Genomic DNA, 24792 nt, shown 5'->3' with positions numbered 1-24792 from the left:
ATTACTCTACACTTAATTTTTTAAAAACATAACATAAATAAATTCAAAAAAACACATAATTTTAAAAAGAGACACATTATTAAAAATGACACATGATTAATACACAGTTTTTTTTCCTTCCAATTTTTCAATTTTCAAAAATTATTTAATCATTTTTCATTTTTTTAAAATTTTAAATATTTACAAATTCCAGATTGACCTGGTCGTCCAAAGATTGATCTGGCCGTTAACAATTTTTTTTTTAAAGTAAAAATAAATAAAAAGAGTTGGTGTACTTCAGTGCACATAGATTCTCCGCGCGAGGCCCACTAACATCACCGCAAACGGATAATTCGGCGTGCTATTAATGGAGTACAACACGCGTCTTCCGCGGTACTTGTGCAAGCTCTTAGTACAAGAGTAGTACTCTATTGTTAATTCCAATTTCTAGCATCTCGTGAATTGTAATTAAAAATGTTTAACTATACTTATAAAAAAACAATCATAAGTTTTTGTGTCTTATAAAATGTTTAACAAGTTTTTGTTTTTTGTCTAATCAATATTTAAATATTATGTTCTACTTTTTTTTTCCATAGAATATTATGTTCAACTTAAAATTATTATATATCATATGATCAAATTCAGTGATTATTTGTGTTATAAATTATAATATAATAAAATTAGTGGTCTTGTTTTCAATTCAATAAAAGGGACTCTTGACTTTTTAATTCAGTCAAAGGATCTCTTATTTTCCCTCTTCCCTCCCTTCCCTTTCTCCTCTTTAGAATTCGAACCTGGCTCTCCTCTCTCCTCCTGAACTCTAACCACTAAACCACCAATATTTTTGATAATAATACTACACAATAAAATATATATACAATAGTTTGGGTTGACCCAGGCTGGGTCGACCAAGCCCAAGCCTTGGTCGATTGCTTGGGCAGGGAAGGCGGTCGACCGAGCCCAAGCCTAGGTCGATCGCTTTCCCAAGGCGGTCGACCGCTTTGTGATTTTAACAAAAAAAAAAAAAAAAAGAAGAGGAGGGAAAATGAGGAAGGAAAGAGAGAAATAAGACTGAAAAAAAAAACAACGCAGAGACCTGAAAAAAAGAAAAAAGGAGGAGAAAGAAAACATAAAGAGACGTGAAAAAAAAAAAAAGAATGAGAGAGAAAACACTTGACAATATAGTCTTTTCGATTAGAGGTCTATCTATTAAATTAAAAACAAAACCAAATCCATATGCTTTATTTTCCCTTAAATTAGGTGTCCAGCTCCGGTCATGAACTAAAACCCTTTGTATTATTCACCCTAAACGAAAAGAGTCCCCCGACGGTTCAGGGGTTTAAATAAATTTTCCCTCTCTGCACGAGGCATACCTCCAATGGCGACGACGGCGAATCCGACCGCCGGCGGCCATTCTCTCAGCCCTGCAAAAACTGTCGACGCTTCTCTGTGGTGGGATCCGTTCAGTTCCTTGCTCACTGAACTCGAAAGTTCCACACTCTCATCCCAGTCTCTGGTATGCTCTCGAAAGGATTAACAACTCCATATATGTGAATTGTGTGCGATGATGTCTCATTTTTTATGTTTCGAGTGATTGTACGAATTTACCTCTCAAATTAAATAATGAAAAAAACAAACAAACTATCCACGGATCTCTGTGTGGGCGTCGACGTAAAGTATGGGTGTTGGAAGTTTGTGAACTTGTGTTACTGAATGAATGTAATTCAGGCGAATAAATTGAAGGATAATCACGCATGGTTTCGGGGCACCATTTCTCAATTCAAGCAACCGAATCAGAAGTCTAGGGAAGCGCTTGATTCACTCAGTGTCAAGATTGGCTCGCATGAACTGATTATTCATCCTAAATTGAAAGACATTGCGTGCAAGATTAGTGCCGTCATGGTAATTTTTTTTTATTCTTTATCAAGTGGGGTTTTCAGTTAATTATTTCTGCTTGAATTTATACCCACATTAATGTCTGGTGCTGCTAATTAAAAATTTTCCAGGCACTGCTTGAACATATGGATTTTATTGTATGCGTAGACTGAAATAGCTTGTTTTCTTGTTTGTCAGTGTTTAGATGAGGTGCAGTCGTATATTGTCGTTACAAGATCAGTGGAGCGCAATAACCTTGTATTCGGTGATATGGATTATGACATTTTAAATCCAGTGAGTGCATTTCTTCCTCTTGTGTCACATTTATTTGAGATTTCAGTAATTATTGTTAATTTTTGCGAATAATTTTGCACATGGTCTGATTACTAATACAGGACATTCGTAGAATGTTTCATACGGTAGTTTATTTTACTTAGTAGACTAAATTTGCTCGAGTAAGCTAATCAAGGACAATGAAATGTGGGTCCTTTGCAATGAATGAATGTGAAGGAGCAGCACATAGTTGGAGGAACCCTAGTGGTTTTTTGTTTCACATCGATTCAGTTTATCATGGTGGCAGGTGGCTTCAGTTGGGTATTCTTACTTGGACGTACGCCAGAGTTCGAGAAAATGGTTCCATTGACTTCTATCTGTTGTGTTACTTCATATAGCCTTTCACCCTATAATATGATTCTTATGCGATAATAGGATTTAAAAATATTATCTGCTCAGGACTTAAAAATCGAGAAAAAATGTGGAATGAACAAAGAAACACAATTTGTCCTAAACAAGACGAAGGAGTCAAAACTAAAATATAAGATAGATTAAAAATTCAGATTCGAAGCTTCGAATTTGATTGATGGAACAAGTACTTCGATCCAATGCTTAGAAAAACCCGAATTTGGTATCTGATGGAACTAGTGAAGGGGCCACACCACATGCATGCAAAGAAGAACGAGTTGATAAGTCGATATTTCAAATGATACAAGGTTTTAATCTTGTTAAATTTTTTGTTTAAGAAGAAATAAGAACACACTCTCAAATTTCATTCATACTCAAAAGTATTACCTTTTTATTATTACAAATCCCTCGTAGAAGACAAATATACGAAATCTTACTTAAAATTTCTCTATGGGTTTAAAATAAGGTTCAAGTAAGCCCATTACAATACTAACTAAACGAATGAAAAAATACAAAGAAATAAACAAGTATGAGGCCCATAGACTAACCAGTTAAAAACACATTATTGAACAAGGCCAATAAATTAAAAACCTTAAATTAATAACCGCAGTCTTTCAACTTTGAGCTTGTTTTTAAACCCTTTTAAAGTTAATCTTTGAATTATGGTGAGGATCATATTTCTCTCTCCAATCCGTACCCTCTAGAGGCTAGTAATGGATTCAATCATCTTTACCGCTGTAATAGTTTACAGATAGTCACTATCTTTGGCCTTCTAACTATAATTATGACTTTGAATGCTGCTTGTGTTTTAAGATTCTAATGTTTTACTGAAGGCTATACTCGAGTACTACACTGAGCGACAATGCTTGTTGAAGTGCATTCGGCAGATCTTTATGCATGCTTGTAAGTATGTTTCTTCCATTGGTGTCTTGTTTTTGGTCATGCCATGAAGATGCCCGGAAGATGCTAGAAATGTTTAATATACTTTATATAATCCACAATTTTTTTTTAGATTTGAATAACTTTCATTTAAACAAACAGAGCAACGGAAATGAGATATAGGCTCTAAAATCATAAATTGAATGCGGGATTTGGTGGAATTGTCATGAGCTATGTTTGTCTTGTTGATAGCTTGCTCATGTGCCTACCTTGTATTACTAATCATTTATGGTGTAGTATATTCTGGATCACAATCTGGAGAGTCTGCTGTCACGGAGGAGGCGCAAATGTTGATTTCCGATGAACTTGAAAGTAAACTACTTTCTAACTTATTGGACCTCGTCTCTTCCAACTGCATCGACCATATGGTAAATTCACTGGTAATATTTAAACAATGGTACCAAAGTTTTATGCATTCATCTATCAATTGTATTTTGTTCTGTCAATATTTGAAATTTGAACATTAAGTGAGTGATTTTTTTGCAGGATGCAGACCTATACACTTTGTGGGTTGAGGAGATGCTTATTGAGGCGAACTTGATACTCGACATTCTTTTCCTTGTTTATAACGAGTCTTTTCATGTTTGTGACGCTAAGTCATGGAAAAAGTTATGTGCGCTATACGAGGTGAATAATTATTGCCCTTCTCGCTCTTTGGTTTCTATTGCTTATCTATGGGGCTTGGGTCTGACCTGTATGTGATACGGAGTTCGGGAAAATGTTAAACTTTATGATAAAATGTTATATTCATTTTCAAATGAGGTAAGCTCCATTGTTCATCAAAAAATGTTTACCAAAAAGAAAGTGTCAATTATTCATCTACAATGCCGACCAAAAATCACTAAATGTTCAGGACACTTCCTGACGATGTAGAAGATCAAAATGTTTCTTCATGTATAATAAAAAATGGCAAAATGACTTTGGCCAAAAGTAGGAAAATCCGAGATCCCATTAACCTCAACCTCTTATGGTCCTATGGAACTGCTACTTGGCTTCTGTGGTCTCGTCTCACCTTTTGTATGCAACACAAGAAACACATGGTATCCCTGAAAGGTGAGAAAATCTCAATTGTAATGATCAAATAAAAACAAGAAGCCCAATATAAAATGTTATTATGAAATGAATGAATATGCAATCCAGGAAACAATAAATTCTCGGTGAACAATAAAATGGGATATCAAATCTCCAATCTCGGGGTACCCAATAGCCATGTTCCTTTCTATGATTACACTTCTACCATGTGACTGGCTCTTAGTGTTGTAAATGGCGGTAGGCGGTGGTGGGGCGGTCAGTGACCGCCTACTGTCTCAGTCGCCTAGTCGGTGTCTAGGCGATTGATTTTTTTTGTATTGTTTTTATATCTAATCATATATAATAATGCAATATATACATAAATTAAATGATGTTTATGCATAAATAATCTTCACACAATATAATATAATTTATATAAGGGACAAATAAAGATGCATCACCATATTAATATTAAAAACATAACATACTAACGTAATAATAATTCTGACCTATGGTGGAGGTCTGAGGCGGAAGAAGGTAGGGCTTGTAGCACTTGTGGTGATTGGTTTTGTGGAGAAAAGGAAACAAAATATCTTATTTGTACAGAAATATTAGTTAATATTTTATTCTTTTTTATAGAGTATAATTAAGGATAGATAATATTCTGTCACATTAAATTAGGGCTGGTAGTTGTGTATATAATGATGATCTTTGTAACATCTTTGATATGAGAAAAATATTATTCATACCACTGTTAAAATGTTCTCTTATTTCCTGTGCATATATTCCTTGTATTTGGTCTGCTCACGTGGTATCAGAGCCGTAAGGCTTTGATAACGCAAGTGGGAACCTTGTGAAAGGAGTACTAACATCTGGGTTGATAAACCCTCACTCTCCACATCATTCAAATCGTGATTCCGTTGAAATTCAAACAGAAATTCATCTCCTGCAAAGCAGCAACTCTGCCTGGGCCATAAAACCAACGCTGGTGCATCTCGTGTGAAGAGGCGACGAGTTTGGGGAACAAATCCGACACCTTGCAGATCCTGTACAAGTGCGATTATGTCTGGGTCAAAAGAAGAGAGTTCGGAAATCCCCAGTGTTGTTGTGGGCCTGAAATCCCAAGATTTGTACCCTAATGGGCTTGATCACTCATCAGTCCATCTTACCATTCATAAATTGAATGGTAAAAATTTTCTGGAATGGGCCCAGTCCCTTAAATTGGTGATTGACGGCAAGGGACGGCTGGGATACTTGACAGGAGAAACATAGGACCTGAGAAGAACGATACCAAGTGGAATTCTTGGAAATCTGAGAATTCTATGGTAATTGCATGGCTTGTAAACTCCATGGAACCTTCAATTGGGAAAACCTACCTGTTTCTTCCAACTGCTAGGGACGTCTGGGATGCTGTGAGGGAGACATACTCTGATTTGGAGAATTCTTCACAGATTTTTGAACTGAAAACCAGGTTGTGGAATTCCAAGCAAGGGGAAAGGAACGTGATTGATTATTACAATGAAATGCGAGCATTATGGCAAGAATTAGACTTGTGTTATGAAGAATCTTGGGAATGCAAGAATGATAGTATAAAGTACCAAAAACGCATGGAAAATGATCGAGTATATGTGTTTCTTGCTGGACTTAATCGAGAGCTTGATGATGTTCGTGGCAGAATTCTCGGGAAGAAACCCCTGCCATCTCTAAGCGAAGTTTTTGCAGAAGTAAGAAGAGAAGAGGGAAGACGCCGGGTAATGTTAAGTGTCAAACCTGTGCCTGCTATTGAAGTGTCTGCCCTTGTGTCCAAAAACACCAGTAACCAGCAACCTCGACAATGGCTGAGAGGGGATCGAATCAAGTGTGAACACTGTCATAAGCCATACCACACACAGGAGACATGTTGGGAATTGCATGGCAAACCACCAAACTGGAAGCCAAAATTCCCAAAGCAAAAGGGCCGAGAATTCAGAGCCAATCAAACTGAAGCTGGAGAAGAAACAGGGGCAGCCTCTGGAACACCTTCTAGTAAGGAACAATTAGACCAATTGTATAAAATTTTCCAATCCACACAGCTCTCAAAACCCACATCTGCCTCATCTTCTAGTTCATTAGCTCAACAAGGTAACTTCTTCCAACATACAGCCTTACATACATCTGTATTATTTGATGATCCATGGATAGTAGATTCTGGAGCAACCGACCACATGACAGGTTCATATAAATTATTCTTATCATATACCCCATGTGCGGGAAACAAGAAAATCAAAATAGCCGATGGATCTTTATCCCCAATTGCTGGAAAAGGGTCCATCGCCATTTCAAAAATATTGATTCTGCATAATGTTCTCCATGTCCCTAATCTTTCTTGTAATTTACTGTCAATCAGCCAGTTAACTCGAGAAATGAAATGTGATGCTAAATTCTCTCAAAATCTGTGTGAATTTCAGGATTCAGACTCGGGGATGACGATTGGCAATGCTAGGGAGAACGGTGGGCTCTACTACTTTGAGAGATCTAACTCGCATGGACAAGCTCAACAATCATGTGTTGAACCGAACTCGAGCACCAATGATTTAATGTTATGGCATCAGAGATTAGGACATCCAAATTTGTCATATTTGAGATACGTGTTTCCAGCTTTATTTAAGCATAAAAAAACCTTTGAATTTCAGTGTGAGGCGTGTCAATTTGCTAAGCATCATCGTGCCACTTTTCCAGCACAGTCATATCAAGCATCTACACCTTTTTCCCTTGTTCATAGTGATGTTTGGGGACCATTTAAAATTCCAACAATTTCTGGAAAAAAATGGTTTATCACATTTATTGATGATCATACACGAATGACATGGGTATACTTGCTAAGCGAAAAATCTGAAGCTGAACATGTTTTCAAAATTTTTTATGCTATGGTTCAGACACAATTTCAAAAAAATGTTCGCGGATTTCGTAGTGATAACGGGAAGGAGTACTTTAATCAAATTCTAAGGACATTTTTTTTGGAAAATGGGATAATTCATCAAAGTTCTTGTGTTCGCACTCCCCAACAAAATGGAGTGGCAGAGAGAAAAAATAGACATCTCCTAGAAGTGGCTGGTCTCTAATGTTCAGCACTGGAGTACCCAAGTACTTGTGGGGAGAAGCTATCCTAACTGCCACTTATTTGATTAATCGGATGCCTTCTAGAACTTTAAATTTTCGTTCACCTTTGTTAATGTTTAAAGACAGCTTTCCTTTGTCACATTTACCCTCTGACTTACAACCTCGCGTGTTTGGATGTATCGCCTTTGTTCATGTGTATGATCGAGATAAATTGGATCCTCGGGCATTGAAATGTGTTTTTGTTGGATATTCTTCAACCAAGAAAGGATATAAATGCTTTGACCCACAGAAAAAAAAGTTTTTCGTCTTACTGGATGTCACATTCTTTGAGTCTCAAGCCTATTTTCCTCATCTTCAGGGGGAGAATATACTTGAAGACTCGTTTCCTGACCTTGTCTCTCCTAATAAGAGTCATTCTGATGTCATGGTTGATCTAGACATGAGTCTCGCACCACTAACAACAACAACAGAGTTAGCGTCCACCGATGAGAGCGGCACTAGAACAATGGGTGACAATGAGCGTCTGTTTGGTCAAGTCTATGCGAGAAGACAACCTCAAAGTAGGAAAGGCCCCGTGATCCCACATGACCATGAGTCAGAACCGAGAAAAGAATCTGATGTCACAACTCCTCCAAATCCAGGTAATGAATCTGATCCATCTCATAGTGAAATTATTTTTCCCAGGTCTCTAGATCTTCCCATTGCCCTTAGAAAAGGCACTAGAACATGTACCCAACATCCATTATCTAACCATGTATCCTACAAGAATATTTCTAAGTCCTATTCCAGTTTTATCTCTCAGTTGCATAGTGTGGATGTTCCTAAGTCTATACAGGAGGCTATATCTGTTCCGCATTGGAAGGAGGCTGTTCTAGAGGAAATGCGTGCCTTGAAAAAGAATGACACATGGGAAATAGTAACTTTGCCTAGACGAAAGCAAACAGTGGGCTGCAAATGGGTGTTCAATGTGAAAATCAACTCTGATGGGTCATTGGAGCGATATAAAGCCAGACTTGTTGCCAAGGGATTTACTCAAACATATGGGATTGATTATCAAGAAACGTTTGCTCCTGTGGCAAAGCTAAATACAGTAAGAATTTTACTCTCTCTGGCGGCAAATCTGGATTGGCCCCTGCACATGTTAGATGTGAAAAATGCTTTTCTCAATGGAGAATTGGAAGAGGATGTATATATGAATGCTCCTCCAGGATTTGAGGATCAATTTAAAGGAAGAATTTGCAAACTGAAAAAGTCCCTCTATGGACTAAAACAGTCCCCACGAGCATGGTTTGAAAAGTCTTCCAGATTAGTAAAAAAACATGGCTACACTCAGGGACAATCCGATCACACTACGTTTGTGAAACATACAAAGGGTGGAAATGTGTCTGTTCTAATTGTGTACGTTGATGACATAATTTTAACAGGAAGCGATGAAATTGAAATAACAAGACTGAAGCAGTGTCTCGCATCAGAGTTTGAGGTCAAAGATTTGGGTCCCTTGCGTTATTTCTTGGGAATGAAAGTTGCCAGATCAAGAAATGGGATATATGTCTCACAAAGAAAATATATCCTGGATTTACTTGAAGAAACCGGGATGAGTGGTTGCAAACCTAGTGATACTCCTATAGACCCAAACTTGAAACTCGGAAATGTGATTGAAGGAACTCCTGTTGATACAGGAAGATATCAACGGTTGGTGGGAAAGTTAATTTATCTTTCTCACACACGGCCCGATATTGCCTTCGCTGTGAGTATGGTGAGTCAATTCATGCATTCACCGTTTGAGGAACACTTAGAAGCCGTCTACAAAATCTTGAGATACTTAAAGAACACTCCAGGGAAAGGATTACTATTCAAGAGGGGTGAACAGAGAAGTATAGAGGGATTTCCAGACGCTGATTGGGCTGGATCAACTACATATAGAAGGTCAACTTCAGGGTATTGTACTTTTTTGTGGGGAAACCTAGTTACCTGGAGGAGTAAAAAACAGAATGTTGTGGCGAGAAGTAGTGCTGAAGCAGAACTAAGGGCTATGGCAAATGGAGTATGTGAATTACTCTGACTCAAGATGGTTTTGGAGGAATTGAAGATAGAAGTGGTAACTCCTATGAAGTTGTTCTGTGACAACAAGTCGGCGATTAGCATTGCAAATAATCCAGTCCAGCACGATAGGACCAAACATATTGAGATTGATAGACACTTTATCAAGGAAAAGTTAGAAAGTGGGGTGATATGTATGCCTTATGTTCCTTCAGGACAACAAGTTGCTGATGGTTTAACTAAAGGACATTTTCGACCAAAGTTTGAAGAATTCACAAGCAAGTTGGGCATGATCAATATCTTTGCACCAACTTGAGGGGGAGTGTGGAGAAAAGGAAACAAAATATCTTATTTGTACAGAAATATTAGTTAATATTTTATTCTTTTTTGTAGAGTATAATTAAGGATAGATAATATTCTGTCACATTAAATTAGGGCTGGTAGTTGTGTATATAATGATGATCTTTGTAACATCTTTGATATGAGAAAAATATTATTCATACCACTGTAAAAATGTTCTCTTATTTCCTGTGCATATATTCCTTGTATTTGGTCTGCTCACAGGTTTGACTATTATGTTTTGAAGAGAGTGCATAATGTATTAATAAAGTGGGATTTTTAAATTTTGTTGACTTTTTGCGGTCTAAACCAACCTCTCCGCCCCATCTCACCTTCAATCCCTACATAACCACCTCGAGCAAAGGCGGTGCGGTCGATGGCTGCCTCGACCTCCATTTAGAACACTACTGACTCCTAGTTTGGGGGCAACACGTGCCATAGAGCCCTACAAATCTCTGACCTCTGGTGCCCAGCCCATGTTACCACTTCGATCTGGATATTGTTCTGCAAGCTCAATACTATTATTGAGGAATAAGAATGTTGAATCAATGATGCAACGATGTCTGTGCAGGATTCAAGTCTAAGAATAATAGCATCTTAATTCTCATTCTCAATTATTCACTTATTTCATAATCGTAGGTAATCAACCAAACAATCCATGCATACAAATTACATCAATTACTGGTTACCTCTCGTATGTTGTCCGACAGTAACATACTCCATATAGCTGAATTTGGTCCGTGCTCTCCAGCTTACATTCACCATTTCTGCCACCACAAACCCGTAGAGAGTCCGTGGGTAGTCCAGTGGTTTTAACTTTTTTTAGGAAACTGAAATATTCATCAGATATAAAAGGTAATAAATACAAAAAGTGGACCAGATGCCCACACAAAAAAGAGAAAAACCGGAGCCAACTTAGCATAATATAAGACTCCAGTCCCTATACAAATCCGAAACCGGTTTCAACATTGACAATGCGCATCTCACCAAATTTGTTAACCCTTAACACTAATATAGAATACACCCACTGACCTATTCCATATTTGTGACAAGTATGTAGTTTCTCCAAAATGCTAAAACTGCAGTGCTCCAAATTCTAAGTGTTTTGTTAATTCATAATAGTGAATTTTGTTGTTAATGCACTCTATTCGTATTTCTCTCTGTTACAGGACATCGTGGCTGGTTTATGCAACTTTCAGAAACTAGCTGTATCTCCTGAAGCCAACTGTGCTATTTATCATGCCAAAGTGAAGCTGCTACTGATTCTCATTGAGGCTTTGAACCTAGACAATCTAATTCAAATGATCCATGATAATATTCCATTCAGGTGTGTTAAAAGTTTTTCTGTTTGCTTGTGCCAGATTACCCATTGATGATTTTTTTGCTAGTAGTTTGTTATCGGAACCAGTTCCTCGGATGAGCATACTATTGATTTTGAATCATATATGGTGCACTTGTAAAGGCTCATTTACTTAAATAGTATGATTACTTTTTATAGTACCGCGTAAACAGCTGTTTATAACTTTGTGTATAAGTTGTTCACAAGAACCAGCATGTGAGAAACCAGAACACGCCAGACACAAATCTTGTCATTTATTAGTTTTATCCATTACCTGATGACTGATGTTGAAATAGAAAAAGTTGTTCCCATCATCATGAAGCTGCCAAGGATATAAGTTTGTGTGTATGTGGGTGTGGGTGTGGGTGTGGGTGCTGTCACATACTATTTTCTCAAACTTGATGCTTGCTCTCTTTTGCTCAGGCAGGGTCAAATCTCCTTTTCAGAGATAGATATTACGGACATGGACACCATTATTTCTAGTTTAAATGCTATTGAGGACAAAGAAATGGGCCCTCTAATCCTTGCATGGGCAGTGTTTATCTGTCTGATCTCGTCTCTTCCAAAAAAAGAGGAAACTAATGTGCTGATGGTAAAACATCTATTAGAATTTTTACACCTATAATATACTTTTGTCTTTATTTTACGTGCTAATGTTTTAGTTTTTTCTTTCTTAATGATTCATATCAGGAGATCAATCACATTGGTTATGTTCGTCAAGCTTTTGAGGCTTCTGCTTTAGGTTATTTTCTTGAAATTCTTCAAGGTGACGCATTGAAAGATCCTGAAGTGAGTACTAGTTGCGTGTTTTGGGTCGTGATTCATTTTATTATACTCATGTTCTACTAGTTGAATTTGATGCATGACTGATTGTGGGATTTGTAACTTAAATGCTATTTTACCTTTTCTCATGTTCGCAGGGTCCTTTAGCTGGCTATCGGAGTGTTATGAGAACATTCGTATCTGCGTTTATTGCATCTTATGAAATTAGTCTTCAGGTGCCCCTTAAGCATATGAACATATATAACTGGTACATTTTAGTGTTTGCTCGTACAATTCAACATTTTTTCATCTTGCAGTTTAAGGACGATAATTTCAAATCCATATTGGACATCTTATGCAACATCTACCGAGGAGAGGTATTTACTTATTTTAATATTATCATTAACAAGCATTTTATTCCCCTCAGTGTATATTTTATACAAGTTAATTTATTTCATGTAGGAATTGCTTTCTATTCAATTTTGGGACAGGGACAGTTTCATTGATGGTCCTATCAGATGTCTTCTTTGCAATTTAGAGGGTGAATTTCCTTACAGAACTGTTGAACTTGTGCGTTTGTTGTCGGCCCTATGTGAAGGTGCTTGGCCAGCTGAATGTGTGTAAGTGGAACTCAACGCTATGCCAATTTATGGTGTGTGATAATAACATTAACTTGGTTTTGTTGTAAATGATACTAGGTGTAGTACTTCATCATAGTACCATCCCATAGCCAAATATGAATGTAAGACAATTTGATTCGGAAGCTGAGTTTAGTATGGGAAAAGACAGAGATTTATGAAGACATCATTTGAGTCAGTTGAAGTGTTGAACTACAAAATCTATTCGTTAATGTGGCTTTTTTTAATGAACATAAGATAATGAAAGAACTCCACTTGTGTTTATCTTTACATTGAAGTTCAACATGACGTTGTCATTAACCCTAAGTAGACTGGTAAAAAGAAATTGTTTGGATTAGCTTCTATCATGTACATGCCCACCTAACATTTATTGAAGGCGTTCTATAGCAAATACTCATATTTTAACACACTTTTGAGCAGATTCAATTTTCTCAATAAGTCTGTTGGGCTATCAACTCCAATGGAGATAAGCAATGGATTTGAGGTAGATGCTGTTTCAAAGGTGGTTGAAACTCATTTTCCCTTGCATGTTACTGCTGTTGAAGGCTTAGTAATTCCCAGCAAATCTCGCGGCCAAGTTTTGAGAATGATTGACAAAAATGTTGCTCTTGTGCGGTGGGAGGTAAACTATATGTGACTTGTGTATAAGATTTTCATTTTCTTATTTAAGTTTCTTTGTATTTGTATATTTGTTTCTGGTGATTTTTGCCTCTGCTTATTATAGTCCCGTTTTATGTACCCTTTGATGTGTATAATCTCCTGCACAGTACACTGAGTCTGGAATGCTTGTGCTGCTTTTGCGGTTGGCCCAAGAGCTGTATACAAAAAACTTTGAGGAGGTCCATGCCATTCTTGATTTGCTTAGTCGATTGACGAAGTTTAATATGGTAATATACCCGCCGAATTGCTGTTTAAGACATTTTTCAAATGAGACACTGTCTTATCATGTGACTGTCAGATGTAGAAATGTTGAATCAAATATGTCTCTATGTTTTTTGGATTACTGGTTTCGGTTAGATAGGGTGCCTTATGTCTACACTTCATCAACACGTATCTTGCGAAAAGCTGCAGTTTATCTATGATTTCTTCTCATTGGGAGGTGTAACAGTATTAGATGCTTCAAGTACTCTCATCTCTAGTTTGAAATTAACTTGAAACAATAGAATCATATCTGATGATTACCCAACATTGTCACAAGGTTGCAGAAAAAATTATGTTGATTAATGTACTGAAAGACTTCAATGTACAAGTTGCTAAGTTTATCACATAAAAAATTTCTATGATATCAGGTTGATTGTTTTGAGGAGTTGACTGATAGTTTGTTGGGATTGGTATATAATGCAGTTGAATATCTAGACATGTTTCACTTTGTACCTGCAGTAGTATCATCTTAGGAAGTAACCATGCATCTTTTGGGGAGCTTTTGACTAGGTATACTGTTGTATTTTTGTAAATAAATAAATATATTTGTATACTTTTGATGGATACTTTTGATGGTAGGCTGTGTGTTATGCTCTTATGGATGCTGGGAAATCTGTTCTTAATGATATAACCATGCTAAGGAACCAGGAGAACTATATACGGTAATTCGTAATTTTACCAGCGTGTTATTGTATCCTTTTCAGTCTCTTAGTTTGGCAATTGCTATTTGCGCTTCATGTTGGGAAGAAAATAATGGAGATCTTACAACATGAACTAAAGCGCAAATAATATATTCTTTTTAGTATTCTCAATTGAGTGGCATGGTTCTTGTTCTTATTTCAGTATTGATGTGGTCGAGATTGTTTGTTTTCTGGTCAAAAGCCTCTCACCTTGTGCAAACAGTGCAGTAACGATGGCCTTGGGGATCAACCTATTGACGAAAATGTTGAAATGGTAGTTATTTTTATAATAATGTTGAAATCATAATAATTTTCTTTTGTTTGCTCTTATTTCACTTTCATACCTTACCATCTTCAATTGGTCAATGATTTAAGCAGAATAAAAATAGTTGTGGAAGTTGTTTGCCTTCATATTATAAAACCTTGATGTTTTGATCTCTTCAAAAGTAATTTTGTTAAAGTTTCTATGACCACTTACCAGATATATCTTTTTCAATTTGATTGACGGTAACGATCAGGCATCAAGAAGAATATTGTTCAGAACTTTTACTTATATTCATGATGTTCTTGACTTGGCGTATACAACATATATTTATATGATGTACTCCATAATCATTCTGTATTTGTCCATTGTTTTCTAAATTTCGCTTTCACTTTTGCTACATTTTTTTTTCTGCAGCTTGCCATCTTGTGTTGCTACTATGGTCTTGAAGGTCAACATATTTGATGTTGATGTGGTCTCCAACAGTTCATCGAGGTTCACTTTTAGAGATGTCCTTTGAAATAAACGAGCACAATTTGGAATTCAAACTTAAAGTCTAGCACTCTAGTTTAGCAAATCTGCTTTACTGCACTTCGTAGTGTTTATGTAGTCCGAACTGAAATATGCTATTATTATGACTTTTTTTTTTTGGTGTAGCTAGCCATTTCTTGTGCTTTATTTTCTTGTCGATATAACTATTCTGGTTTTGTATGCCGGAATGTTCTCTACTTAATTTTTTTAGTTAGCTAATGATTCTGTTAGTTAGGTTGATTTAAGTCTACTAATGCTAACGTTATTTTCAATGAGTTGTTTCGGCAGATCCTGGTTGCTTTCTGGAAGACTTGGCAAAATGATTTTGATTGATTGTGAGCAGATTGATTGCTCATTGAGTCTTTCAGGCACGTCATTTGATCCCTCTGGACTTATTTTCTGATCAATCTATTGATTGTTTTCTTTGGTCTTTTCAGAATGATTCTAATAATATTATGATTAGCTTTCTGCTTCTTTCTACTTATTATTACTCAGTTTCGTGCCTCGAATGAAAGTTTTTTGAAACTGCAACATTCTTTTCTCAGTGTGGGTGGTAATGTAAAACAGGCGAGAGTCCCTTCATACAAGATGATTTTTACAGTCTAATATGTTCGTGTTTTAATTATTTTGTTGTTCAATAGTGAACTTCACCGGGCCTGTTCATATTGCATATTGTATCCTCCTTTTTTGGGCTCCTCTGTGGTGCTTGATTATGAGTTTTTGTGAGATTTATGTCTAATTCTTCTGGTACGATCAACTTATTGTGGTTCAATACCCTTGTAAACCAACTAATTTTTGCAACTGGTTGGGCAGTTCTGGACTTTACAATGAAGCTCTTGGACTCTGGATTAGAGAACGATTCCGTCCTTGCACTCATTGTTTTCTGCATTCAGTATATTTTTGTTAACCACGAATCCTGGACTTTCAAGGTGAAACATACTCGCTGGAATGTGACGGTGAAGGTACCAGTTTCCTTTTATTGTACAAGAAGTGCGAAGTTTCTATGTTACAAAAGTTTCCCGTTTCTTTTCTCATGGAACCGTCTGAAATATAGAGCTATAAAAGGCTGTGTGTGGATCGAGATAAGCACTGCCTACCTTTGAAATTTTCCTTTAGCGGGAACGAGGCAGCAGAAGTCTCATTTTTTTCATGGATAAATTGACAAATATTTGTTAACTTCATCGTTTTCTCGTCTTTTGGCTTTAACTATGTCTATATCCATGGTTGGTTGTCATTTGTAGAAGCTTTTCTACTGGTGGCGTTATAGAGATCTAGATCTAGAATTTTCTTCTTCCAAGTATGAAGATTAGTTTGTGTTATATGATGATTGTATTTGTGGGGAAGTCTGATGCTCCACCTCCTATTTCCACTTAAACTTCCGAATGCCTAATCACTTGTATTTTGTTGTGTTTACTTCTAGGTTCTTGAACTCATGGAGAAATGCATTCAATCCTTTTCTTGTTACAAGAAATTGGGTGATATTATTCGTGATATTTTGCTCGGCGATTCTTCTGTGCACACCATACTCTTTCGAATTATTTGTAGAACTACGGAGAGCTTAGAGGTTCATCATGCTACATTTACTCCTTATGATTCCGTGGATATCTTTTTTAGATTAGTTTGTAATTATTTGACCTGCCTTTATGGCTGCACCAACAGAAACTTTACGTCTCCCGTTTCTGTGACATCGTGGATATCGAGGGGCTACAACTTTCCATATCCACTGGATTGGATGTCCTTACCAGTTTAGTGTCTGCCTTTGCAAAGGTGTGCTTTCAGCATTGGTTGCTTGATTGGAAATTTCGAAGTTCGATCTCTGAATCCATATAGCATGCAAATGACTAATTCTGAATTTTTATTTCTTTGTAGATAAGTGCTCTAGTGATCTGTTGAAGAAATCTAAATTCGTTAGTTTTTTTTTACGGGAATCTTGTTTGCAATTGAAGCTATAGTTGATATATCATATCTTTTTGGGTCAAATCCGAGTCCCAAAAGTGGATTCTATCGATCATTTGAGTAGTTATTAAATTGTATTTTTAGTCAATAAATTCTTTGTTTTGTGTTCTTGATGTTGTGATGTAAATGCAATACCATCAAGTCCTGAATAAAAAGAATGTAAGAATGTGACAGTCGAAGCATCTGCACGCTAGAATTTTTCAAGTGATGGATCTTCTGTCATCTTGGTTGCTTTCTTTTATTTACCTCTTTCCATATCTTTTGTGCAGTTTTAGGTCTTAACTATTTTATCATTGATTATAGTGAATTATCATCCGTTGAATATCGATTTTGATATTTGGTTCTCTAGAAATGACAAGTTTTATGTGCGCGAGCGCCGAGTGGAGGTTTTACGCTCTTTTTCATAGTTTTATAGTTATTTTTTAATATATTTCTCCTCATCTACTCTTCTCATTGTTATATTCATGTTTGCTTATCGTTGCAATTAGTAATTCTGATTAGAAATAATCCTTTCTTTTAATAAAATTTTCCAGGATCCACCTAGTTTTCCTGTTTTTCATCATGCAATCCTATCACCAGTGACAAAGCCAATGCCGCTGATAACTGCTGCCACATCTTTGATATCGTACTTTGATGATCCGGTATGTTTTCTCATTTTTGACAACGATAAGTTTGGCTTTCAGGCTTCTATACCCTCTCTCTTCTAGAAGTTTTGATGATAGCTAATAATATTCGAGTTTTATTTTGTATTAGATATTTGTCCTCACCTTTGTAATATAATGGCTTTTGGATATGATTTGGTAATATTTCATGCAGTTTTGTGTAATGGGTAGACTATATGCTCTCCAAGCTCCACCTTTGTTATCTTCTCAATTTTATGGGCTATAAATTGTTCTAACATCTATTTTGGGCTTATATTTTCTTGTTTCTCACGTTTTGTTTTTCTTGTATCATTCAGAAGATACAGATACGGGCAGCAAGGTTACTATCAGTTTTATTTACTGCAGATTTTTCGCAATCTTTAACCTATAGCAATGCAAGTCTTGGTTTGGATAATAAGCAGGTTTCCTCTATTTTAAGGGATTGGTTTTTCCTTTTGATTTTGGAGTTCTCCGTTTGACTTCTACTCCCACATGTTATTGCAGTTGTGCAGTTTCAGGAAGTCCATGGTTAAGATTCTTGGTGAGCAATTATATTTGGATGAAAATCTCATGGTTGCTGCACTGAATCTCCTCACTTCGGCAGTTCTTAATCAGGTTTGATGTGCATCAGGCTTTTATGACTATATCACATTCACGTCTCAAGTTACTGCTCCATATGATTGTTTCCGTATTTTCCTTGAAGTGTCTATCCACCTTAATGTAACTTTGTCCAGTCAATTCATACAAGTTTGTGGCTTACACGTACTGCTGACTTGTTATCACAATATAAGTTTGTTGGTCTAGCCCACTTAATCTTGAGGTCTTCTAATGCTCTCTTTAGCATAAGTAGATTGCACACATTTTGTGCCATAGCCCTCAGTTCTGATTCTACATTTGATATAGTGACAACATTTTGTTCCTTGCTTCTCCATTTTCCTTGAAAGCATATTACATTGTAAGGTTAAATATCTCTGATTTAGCAAATGGGAAGAACAAGGTCTGTTTGATTTGTTTTGTTTTAATTTAATTATGTTCAGATCTGAAATAACTCTAATGTCATTCTTTTCTGTCTTCATCCATTTTGGAGAAGAGGTGGGGGTATTTATGTGCTCATTGTAAACATCAGTGCCAGCTTGATGAAGATATAAATGTTCTGTAGTTTGCCATATCAATGCTTTCTTCTCTTTGTATTTTAAATCTTCCTAGTACCCGCTGGGTTTAGTATGACGTTCAAAAAATTGCAGCCTGCTTTTCTCACTGCTGTCGTTGTGTCTGAAGAAATTTCGAATGATAAACCACACATTGCTGACCGTGAGCATCAGCGAAATAAAACTGAGAATGGATCTTTAGGTTCCACGGACGAAAGTCTTTTGGATTCAATTTTGCATCATGTTAGAAATTCTGAAGATTTACTCAAAAGGTAGGCTGCCTGTCAGAGGTGCCCATCAGTATGTTTACTGGAATTGTTGTACATCTGAAACTCTACTTATAATTATTAATTATTATGTTGAATTATCATTTCAGAAAACCCAATATCTTATTAAGTTTGATGAAGTTCCTAAGGGCGCTGTGGCAAGATGCTCCTCAGTTTACAAAAATTTTGGAACAGTTAAAACTTTCAGAAGAGTTCTGGAGACTACTGACGAGTCCTGTTATGCTCATCACTCGTATTCAAGACAATGTTTCTGAGAAGTTGACTGAAGAGGAGCTTCAGTGCCAAGCTTACGGATATCAATACGTATCAAATGTGTTAGATGTAATGGGCCATGAGATTTTCCTGCAAAAGAGAGTGATGCATGGTGAACTAGGTATGAACGGATTCTCCAAATCAGAAGCTAATGGGACGAAAAGAATGGAAGACTCCGAAATCGCCAAAAATAGAAGTTTTATCAGCCTAAAGGAGATAATTTCAACCTGGTGTGAGAGTTCATTGTTCAGTGACCTGATCAAGGCATGTGTTTCTAGTGAATATGACAACAAAATTTATCGGCATGCAAAGGTGAGCTGCGCACCGTGTACTTTAACTTCTAATTCTCACTCTTCACTTTCATGAACTCATTATTTGGTCATGCTTTTACGTTCTCAGGGGTTTTACGATTATCTGGTATGAATTTTAGTTTTGCAATCCAAAGTGGGCATCTGTTAGGGACTCAAATATAGTTATGGGCTTTGGCCTTTAATATTTTGAGCCCAAACCTAAAGAGGGCCCAAGAGTCACAAAGCCTAGGAAGAATCTAGAGTGTTAGAAAGAAATAAATACTTAAAGAAAGAATGGTGATATTCATTCGGTTATTTTGTGTTCTCAGTATCAAGACTAGCTTAGGCAAGGGAAACTAGCATTTAGCTAGTGTTGCAGCTTGTAATACAGAGTTTATCCCTGGGAGACAATTTCTCGTTCGAGTTTGTTCAATCAATATTAATTCCAATGTTCTAAAAAGCGCTAGGCGGTAGGCGGACGGGGACCCACCGCCTAGCGCCTAGACGCCTTGGAACTTTTTTTAAAGCCTAAATAATAAATACCTTGGGATATTCATGAGTTTTAATGTAAAATATAATTTTTATGTCTTGTTTTTCAGTTTTTGTACGAAACTCTTATAAAATTTTAATAATAATAATAATAACAACATAGATATTAATAGAGATCAAGTCTTCATACGTAACATGAGTTTTAATTTTTTGCTTGGCTTTCTTTTCTGCGCTTCATCGTTCCTTTTGTGTTTGTTTCTCGTGTCGCGTCTCTCTTTTAGTTTTTGATTTTTAATTTTTTTTATATAAAAAATAGTAACCGCCTAGACGGATTGGCGTCGCCTAGGCGGGAGATTAGGCGGGCGACGCCTAGAGGCGTAGCCTAGCAAGAAAGCAAGGCGGTGAGCAACCGCCTAGGTGCCGCCTTTTAAAACACTGATTGATTCAAAGTGTTTTTGATCTAAATTCTTGTGGTCAAGTAACCAGTTGCCTAACAGTATCATTTATTGTTAAAAACTTTGCAGGTAGCTGCTTCTTTATGTGTTGTTCATGTGATGATCAAATTAAAGAACTGTGATTCAGGAAGTTTGTCCGTGTCATTTATTGAAAGGATTGCAGTGTTGACACAAAAGGTTTTGTATCCTATGTTCCTACTTCCCCATTTAATGTCAGTTGTTCAATCGATTAAATTTGTTTATTTATTCATTTGTTACCAGTTTAAATAGTATTCACACGGAATTATAACAAGATTATTAAATAAGTCACGTGTCTTTAAACAGCTGGAGAACATCTTCACGAAAGGCATAGATAGTTTTTTTTGCACTATTTTGCTTTACCAATTTATTTGAGCACTCAAGCATTTTTCTCTCAATAGTTTTGTTTCACCAACAGTTTCATCTTTCAGATGAGAGCATCTGATTGGTTTCCTGTGATGCATGTACATTTATCCTTACTCTTAAAAAAGGGTCTGTGGTGTATCTTTAGAGAAATGACTTGTTTACTGTTTTGCGTTCTAACCTGCAGTTGCGCAAGTTGCCAGCATTTTCCGATTTGTCAACTCTGTATTCAGAACGTGGTTACAGGTTCAGTACTTGTCATTTTTTCTGTTCCACATGGTTTATTAATTGATTAAACTGTGTTTCATTCAGATTGCTCACACTGGGTCTCATTCTCTTTAAATACGTTACTTTCGTTATTTAGTTTCTTCCTTTCTTGTTTACGAAAAGCTAAATCCAATCTAGTTTCCTATATATCCTTTGGTGCTTGAATCCATTACTTTCCTTATTTAGTTTTTTCCCTTTATTGTTTACGGAAGGTTAAATCAAATCTGCTTTCCTATATATCCTTAGGTGCTCGAATCCATTACCATTTTGGCCTTTTTTGTCCTCTTATTTGACCATTTTTTTGGCAAATGTAATTTGACTTTTGTGGTTCATTGCTATCATCAGGCTTTTTTTCCCTACCTATCTGCACTGAAGCTTGTTTTTTCCCAGTATATATTTCGTATTTTGTTGCTTTTATGTGTTCTTTTCTTTGAGAAATCTAGTTAGGTAAACAATCTAGCTCAACAAAAGTCCAAAAAAATTGTAAATAGCACAACCCAATTGGCAGTTCGTTACTTGCATAATTCTGCTTCATTATGCGTAGTAATGTCATGTGCTTCCATTTTGTTTTTGGTTGTCATTTGATGCTATCATTTGTTTCTTATATTCTGTAAAGCTAAAGTATTTTTAAAATTTTGAACCAACTTAATTTTTTAAACTAAACATTTAATGACTCAGATTATCCTTGGTCAGTAATGCTGTTTTGTCGATACTCCATACGAGAGTTAGCTTGCTCACTTAGCCTTCTTATCCTTTCTCTTTGGAATTTCAGTGAAGGACAAGAATTGGATTATTTGATCCTTAGTGATCTATATTACCATATTAAAGGAGAGATTGAAGGGCGGCATATTGACAACAAGCTTTTTAAAGAACTTTTACAGTTTTTGCTGGAGTCGGAGTTCTTGGATAACTATAGATATAGGAAATATGATGATATTTTGACAGACAATGATGGTGTCCACCTTTATGATTACGTCCGCCTTAGAGCAGATTTGGGATTAGAAATGTGGGATCTTTTAGCATGGATAGAAACAAAAGAAGTTGCAGAAACTGCACTCCTTTGCTGGCAACGCGTGAATTTATTGATAATGCATTCACAATCGAAGCTTTCAGCTTTGAGAGGGATAATTTCACTGTTCTATATGCATGGAGAAAATGTAAGTCCTTGATTTCTCGATATTACGAATAAATTTTGTCAAAACTGAAGTTACTTTTCATGATTTCAGAAAACATTTTTTCTTCTAGTTTTCTGAACGATTGACTTGGAGAATTTCTCTATCGTGCAGTTCACCAAGGTTGAAAATTTTACCCAGCTAAAAATATCTGAGCGATTAGTTTTGTCATGTATCAACCACATATGCCAATGCCTTCATGCCAAGCTGGAATCTTTGAATAATGTTCCTGACACTAGTGAAGATGGTATTAATATCCTAACTGCTCAAGCAGAACTACTTCTGCTCCTCTCAAGATCCATGAGTAGTGATTTTTCTCGATCCACGTTTGTTGTCATCGTAAAAACCTCAGGTTATAGCCTCAAAGTGTTATGCAGCAATAGGCAATCAGCTGGTGTCATCACTGCTAAGAAAGTTTTTCTAATGTTGATCCTTAGTACTGTTGAGTTGAGTTTCAAGGATTTGCATTCAGAACGCGTGGAAATCTCTCCTGAGGCATCTAATGCACGTTTGGGATTAATACCAGTTCTTTGCCACTGCATTGAACATACGGATTGTTGTACCTTGTCCTTGACTGCTATTGATTTTATATTGGGGAGTTTCTCAATTCCTGCTACTTGGTTTCCCGTTATACAGAAACATTTTCCTTTGCAATATATTGTTCAGAAGCTTCGAGATATAACCTCGTCCAAAACCGTTTCCGTAATACTGAAATTTCTTTTGAACTTTGCACGTGTCAGAGAGGGTGCTGAGATGCTTATTAATGCTGGTGTTCTTGCATCTTTAAGAATGCTATTATCTGAATGTTCTGGAGGTCTGCCTTTCCCCGTGGTTCAATGTGATACAAGCTTCTCCAACTTCGCCGAGAAAACTGAAAAGCCTCAGCCGATTTGGGGCCTCATCCTGGCTGTGCTTGCATCAATTATCCAGTCTTTAGAAAATAGTAGTTCTGCTAGTATTGTTGATTATGTGTTGTCTTCCATATTGGTGGATAAAGCACCTCTGATTTTGCTTTACCTAAGTGCGCCGGATTTTCCATCTGAAGGTCATGAAAAGAAAAGAGCTCGTGCTTTGAAATCTACTATTTCTTTACACGAGCTAGGGGAAACCCAAAATACCATGACTCTTATCTGTGTCTTAGCAAGACATCGGAATTCATGGAACAAAGCCTTGAAAAACATCGAGTCTCAATTAAGGGAGAAAATCATTCATTTTTTAGCCTTCATTAGCCGGGCAACTCAGCGACCTGGAGAGTCACCAAGGAGAGATTCCCCTTTATTGTGTCACCCTGTGCGCAAAGAAGAGTTCGAGTGGTACAATGACCCATCATTTATTAACAGCAGAAATGGCTGGTTTGCTCTGTCCGCTTTAGGTTGCAAGTTAAACCATGAATTTTCTGCATTGTCTTCCAGAAGTAGTTTAGTGGTTAGAGATCAGTCTAGTAGCAAACCTAACGTAGCCCCCCAGACTCACTTCTCCGACTTAATTGCAATTGAAATATACAAGATTGCATTTCTCCTTTTGAAGTTTCTATGTATACAAGCAGAAGGTGCTTCAAGAATGGCGGAGGAGGTCGGTTTTGTCGACTTTGCACATTTTCCAGAGCTACCAATGCCTGATATCTTGCACGGCCTGCAGGTAAATGGCTCTCTTTTGCCTTTTTCCTTGGATAAAGAAATTGCATTATTTGCCAAGAAGTGCGTGGACATAAGCTATTAATTTTTGTTTAATCTTACTTTTTGCTTTCAGTAATTTTTGTCCCGCTTGATGTTTTCCGACAGGATCAAGGGATTTCAATCGTGACTGAATTATGCACAGCCAGCAAAACGAAGCCGCTTACTCAAGAAATACAGAATACATGTAGCTTAATGTTGCAAATAACAGTCATGGCATTGCACTTAGAGTATTGCGTCATACAAATATGTGGCATCAGGCCTGTATTAGGCCATGTTGAGACCTTCTCGAAGGAACTTCAGCTGCTGGTTAGAGGTATGATTCACTCCTTGCCTCTCTTTGAATTTGAGTTTTAAGAAATAACTAATGGCTCACTGGCTCGAATTTGCAGCAACGGAGGGCCATCTCTTCCTTAAAGAGGCATTACAAGATTTGAAGCAAATAGTTTCATTCGTCTATCCAGCGTTAGAAGCCTCCTACTGAGCAGATCAGATCGTAGATGCACATGCAGTGTTGTAAACTTCTTAGTACTGACATTAGATGCAGTAGGGAAAAAACAACCTTTTGTCGTTTTTGTACAATATTGTGTTGCATCATGTTATTTTTATCACTTGCTATTCTTGTAGTTGTAAGAGCATCCGCAATGCTATCTTATTATTAACACAATAACACTTTTCACATCAT

General features: G+C 36.7%; 1 protein-coding gene across 3 annotated transcripts; it reads left to right on the top strand.

The window, feature by feature from the left end:
- Positions 1 to 1266: 1266 nt before the first annotated feature.
- On the top strand, positions 1267 to 24792 carry LOC140894431 (uncharacterized). 3 transcript variants are annotated; one of them, XM_073302937.1, is made up of 32 exons: positions 1267 to 1495; positions 1708 to 1881; positions 2053 to 2148; positions 3369 to 3438; positions 3712 to 3842; positions 3961 to 4101; positions 11133 to 11290; positions 11726 to 11894; positions 11993 to 12091; positions 12223 to 12300; positions 12382 to 12441; positions 12527 to 12684; positions 13123 to 13324; positions 13470 to 13589; positions 14203 to 14285; positions 14467 to 14577; positions 14983 to 15060; positions 15385 to 15464; positions 15910 to 16058; positions 16517 to 16660; positions 16756 to 16863; positions 17586 to 17693; positions 18011 to 18115; positions 18198 to 18308; positions 18938 to 19113; positions 19218 to 19692; positions 20684 to 20791; positions 21183 to 21241; positions 22035 to 22419; positions 22549 to 24072; positions 24216 to 24423; positions 24500 to 24792. In XM_073302937.1, the coding sequence occupies exons 1-32, from the start codon at positions 1358 to 1360 to the stop codon at positions 24589 to 24591; spliced, it is 5898 nt and encodes a 1965-aa protein (XP_073159038.1). In that variant the 5' UTR covers positions 1267 to 1357; the 3' UTR covers positions 24592 to 24792. The 3 variants fall into 3 exon arrangements, with proteins under 3 accessions (XP_073159038.1, XP_073159037.1, XP_073159039.1); XM_073302936.1 differs by having other exon boundaries at positions 3712 to 3854; XM_073302938.1 differs by lacking the exons at positions 1267 to 1495; positions 1708 to 1881; positions 2053 to 2148; ... (1 more) ...; positions 3712 to 3842; positions 3961 to 4101 and having other exon boundaries at positions 11156 to 11290; positions 11730 to 11894.

This window comes from Henckelia pumila, chromosome 4, assembly GCF_033568475.1.
Source record: "Henckelia pumila isolate YLH828 chromosome 4, ASM3356847v2, whole genome shotgun sequence".
NCBI classification, from domain to species: domain Eukaryota; kingdom Viridiplantae; phylum Streptophyta; class Magnoliopsida; order Lamiales; family Gesneriaceae; genus Henckelia; species Henckelia pumila.
Note: the sequence above shows the minus strand (reverse complement) of the source record. Positions and strands in the feature narration are given on the sequence as shown.

What these genes read in the sequence shown, in the direction of transcription:
- LOC140894431 (XM_073302936.1), top strand. Translation starts at nt 1,358, where the DNA reads ATGGCGACGACGGCGAATCCGACCGCCGGCGGCCATTCTCTCAGCCCT. An exon ending in GCTTGGCCAGCTGAATGTGT is followed by an intron (nt 12,685 to 13,122) that starts GTAAGTGGAACT and finishes ACTTTTGAGCAG; the next exon opens with ATTCAATTTTCTCAATAAGT. An exon ending in TCTGAAGATTTACTCAAAAG is followed by an intron (nt 19,114 to 19,217) that starts GTAGGCTGCCTG and finishes TTATCATTTCAG; the next exon opens with AAAACCCAATATCTTATTAA.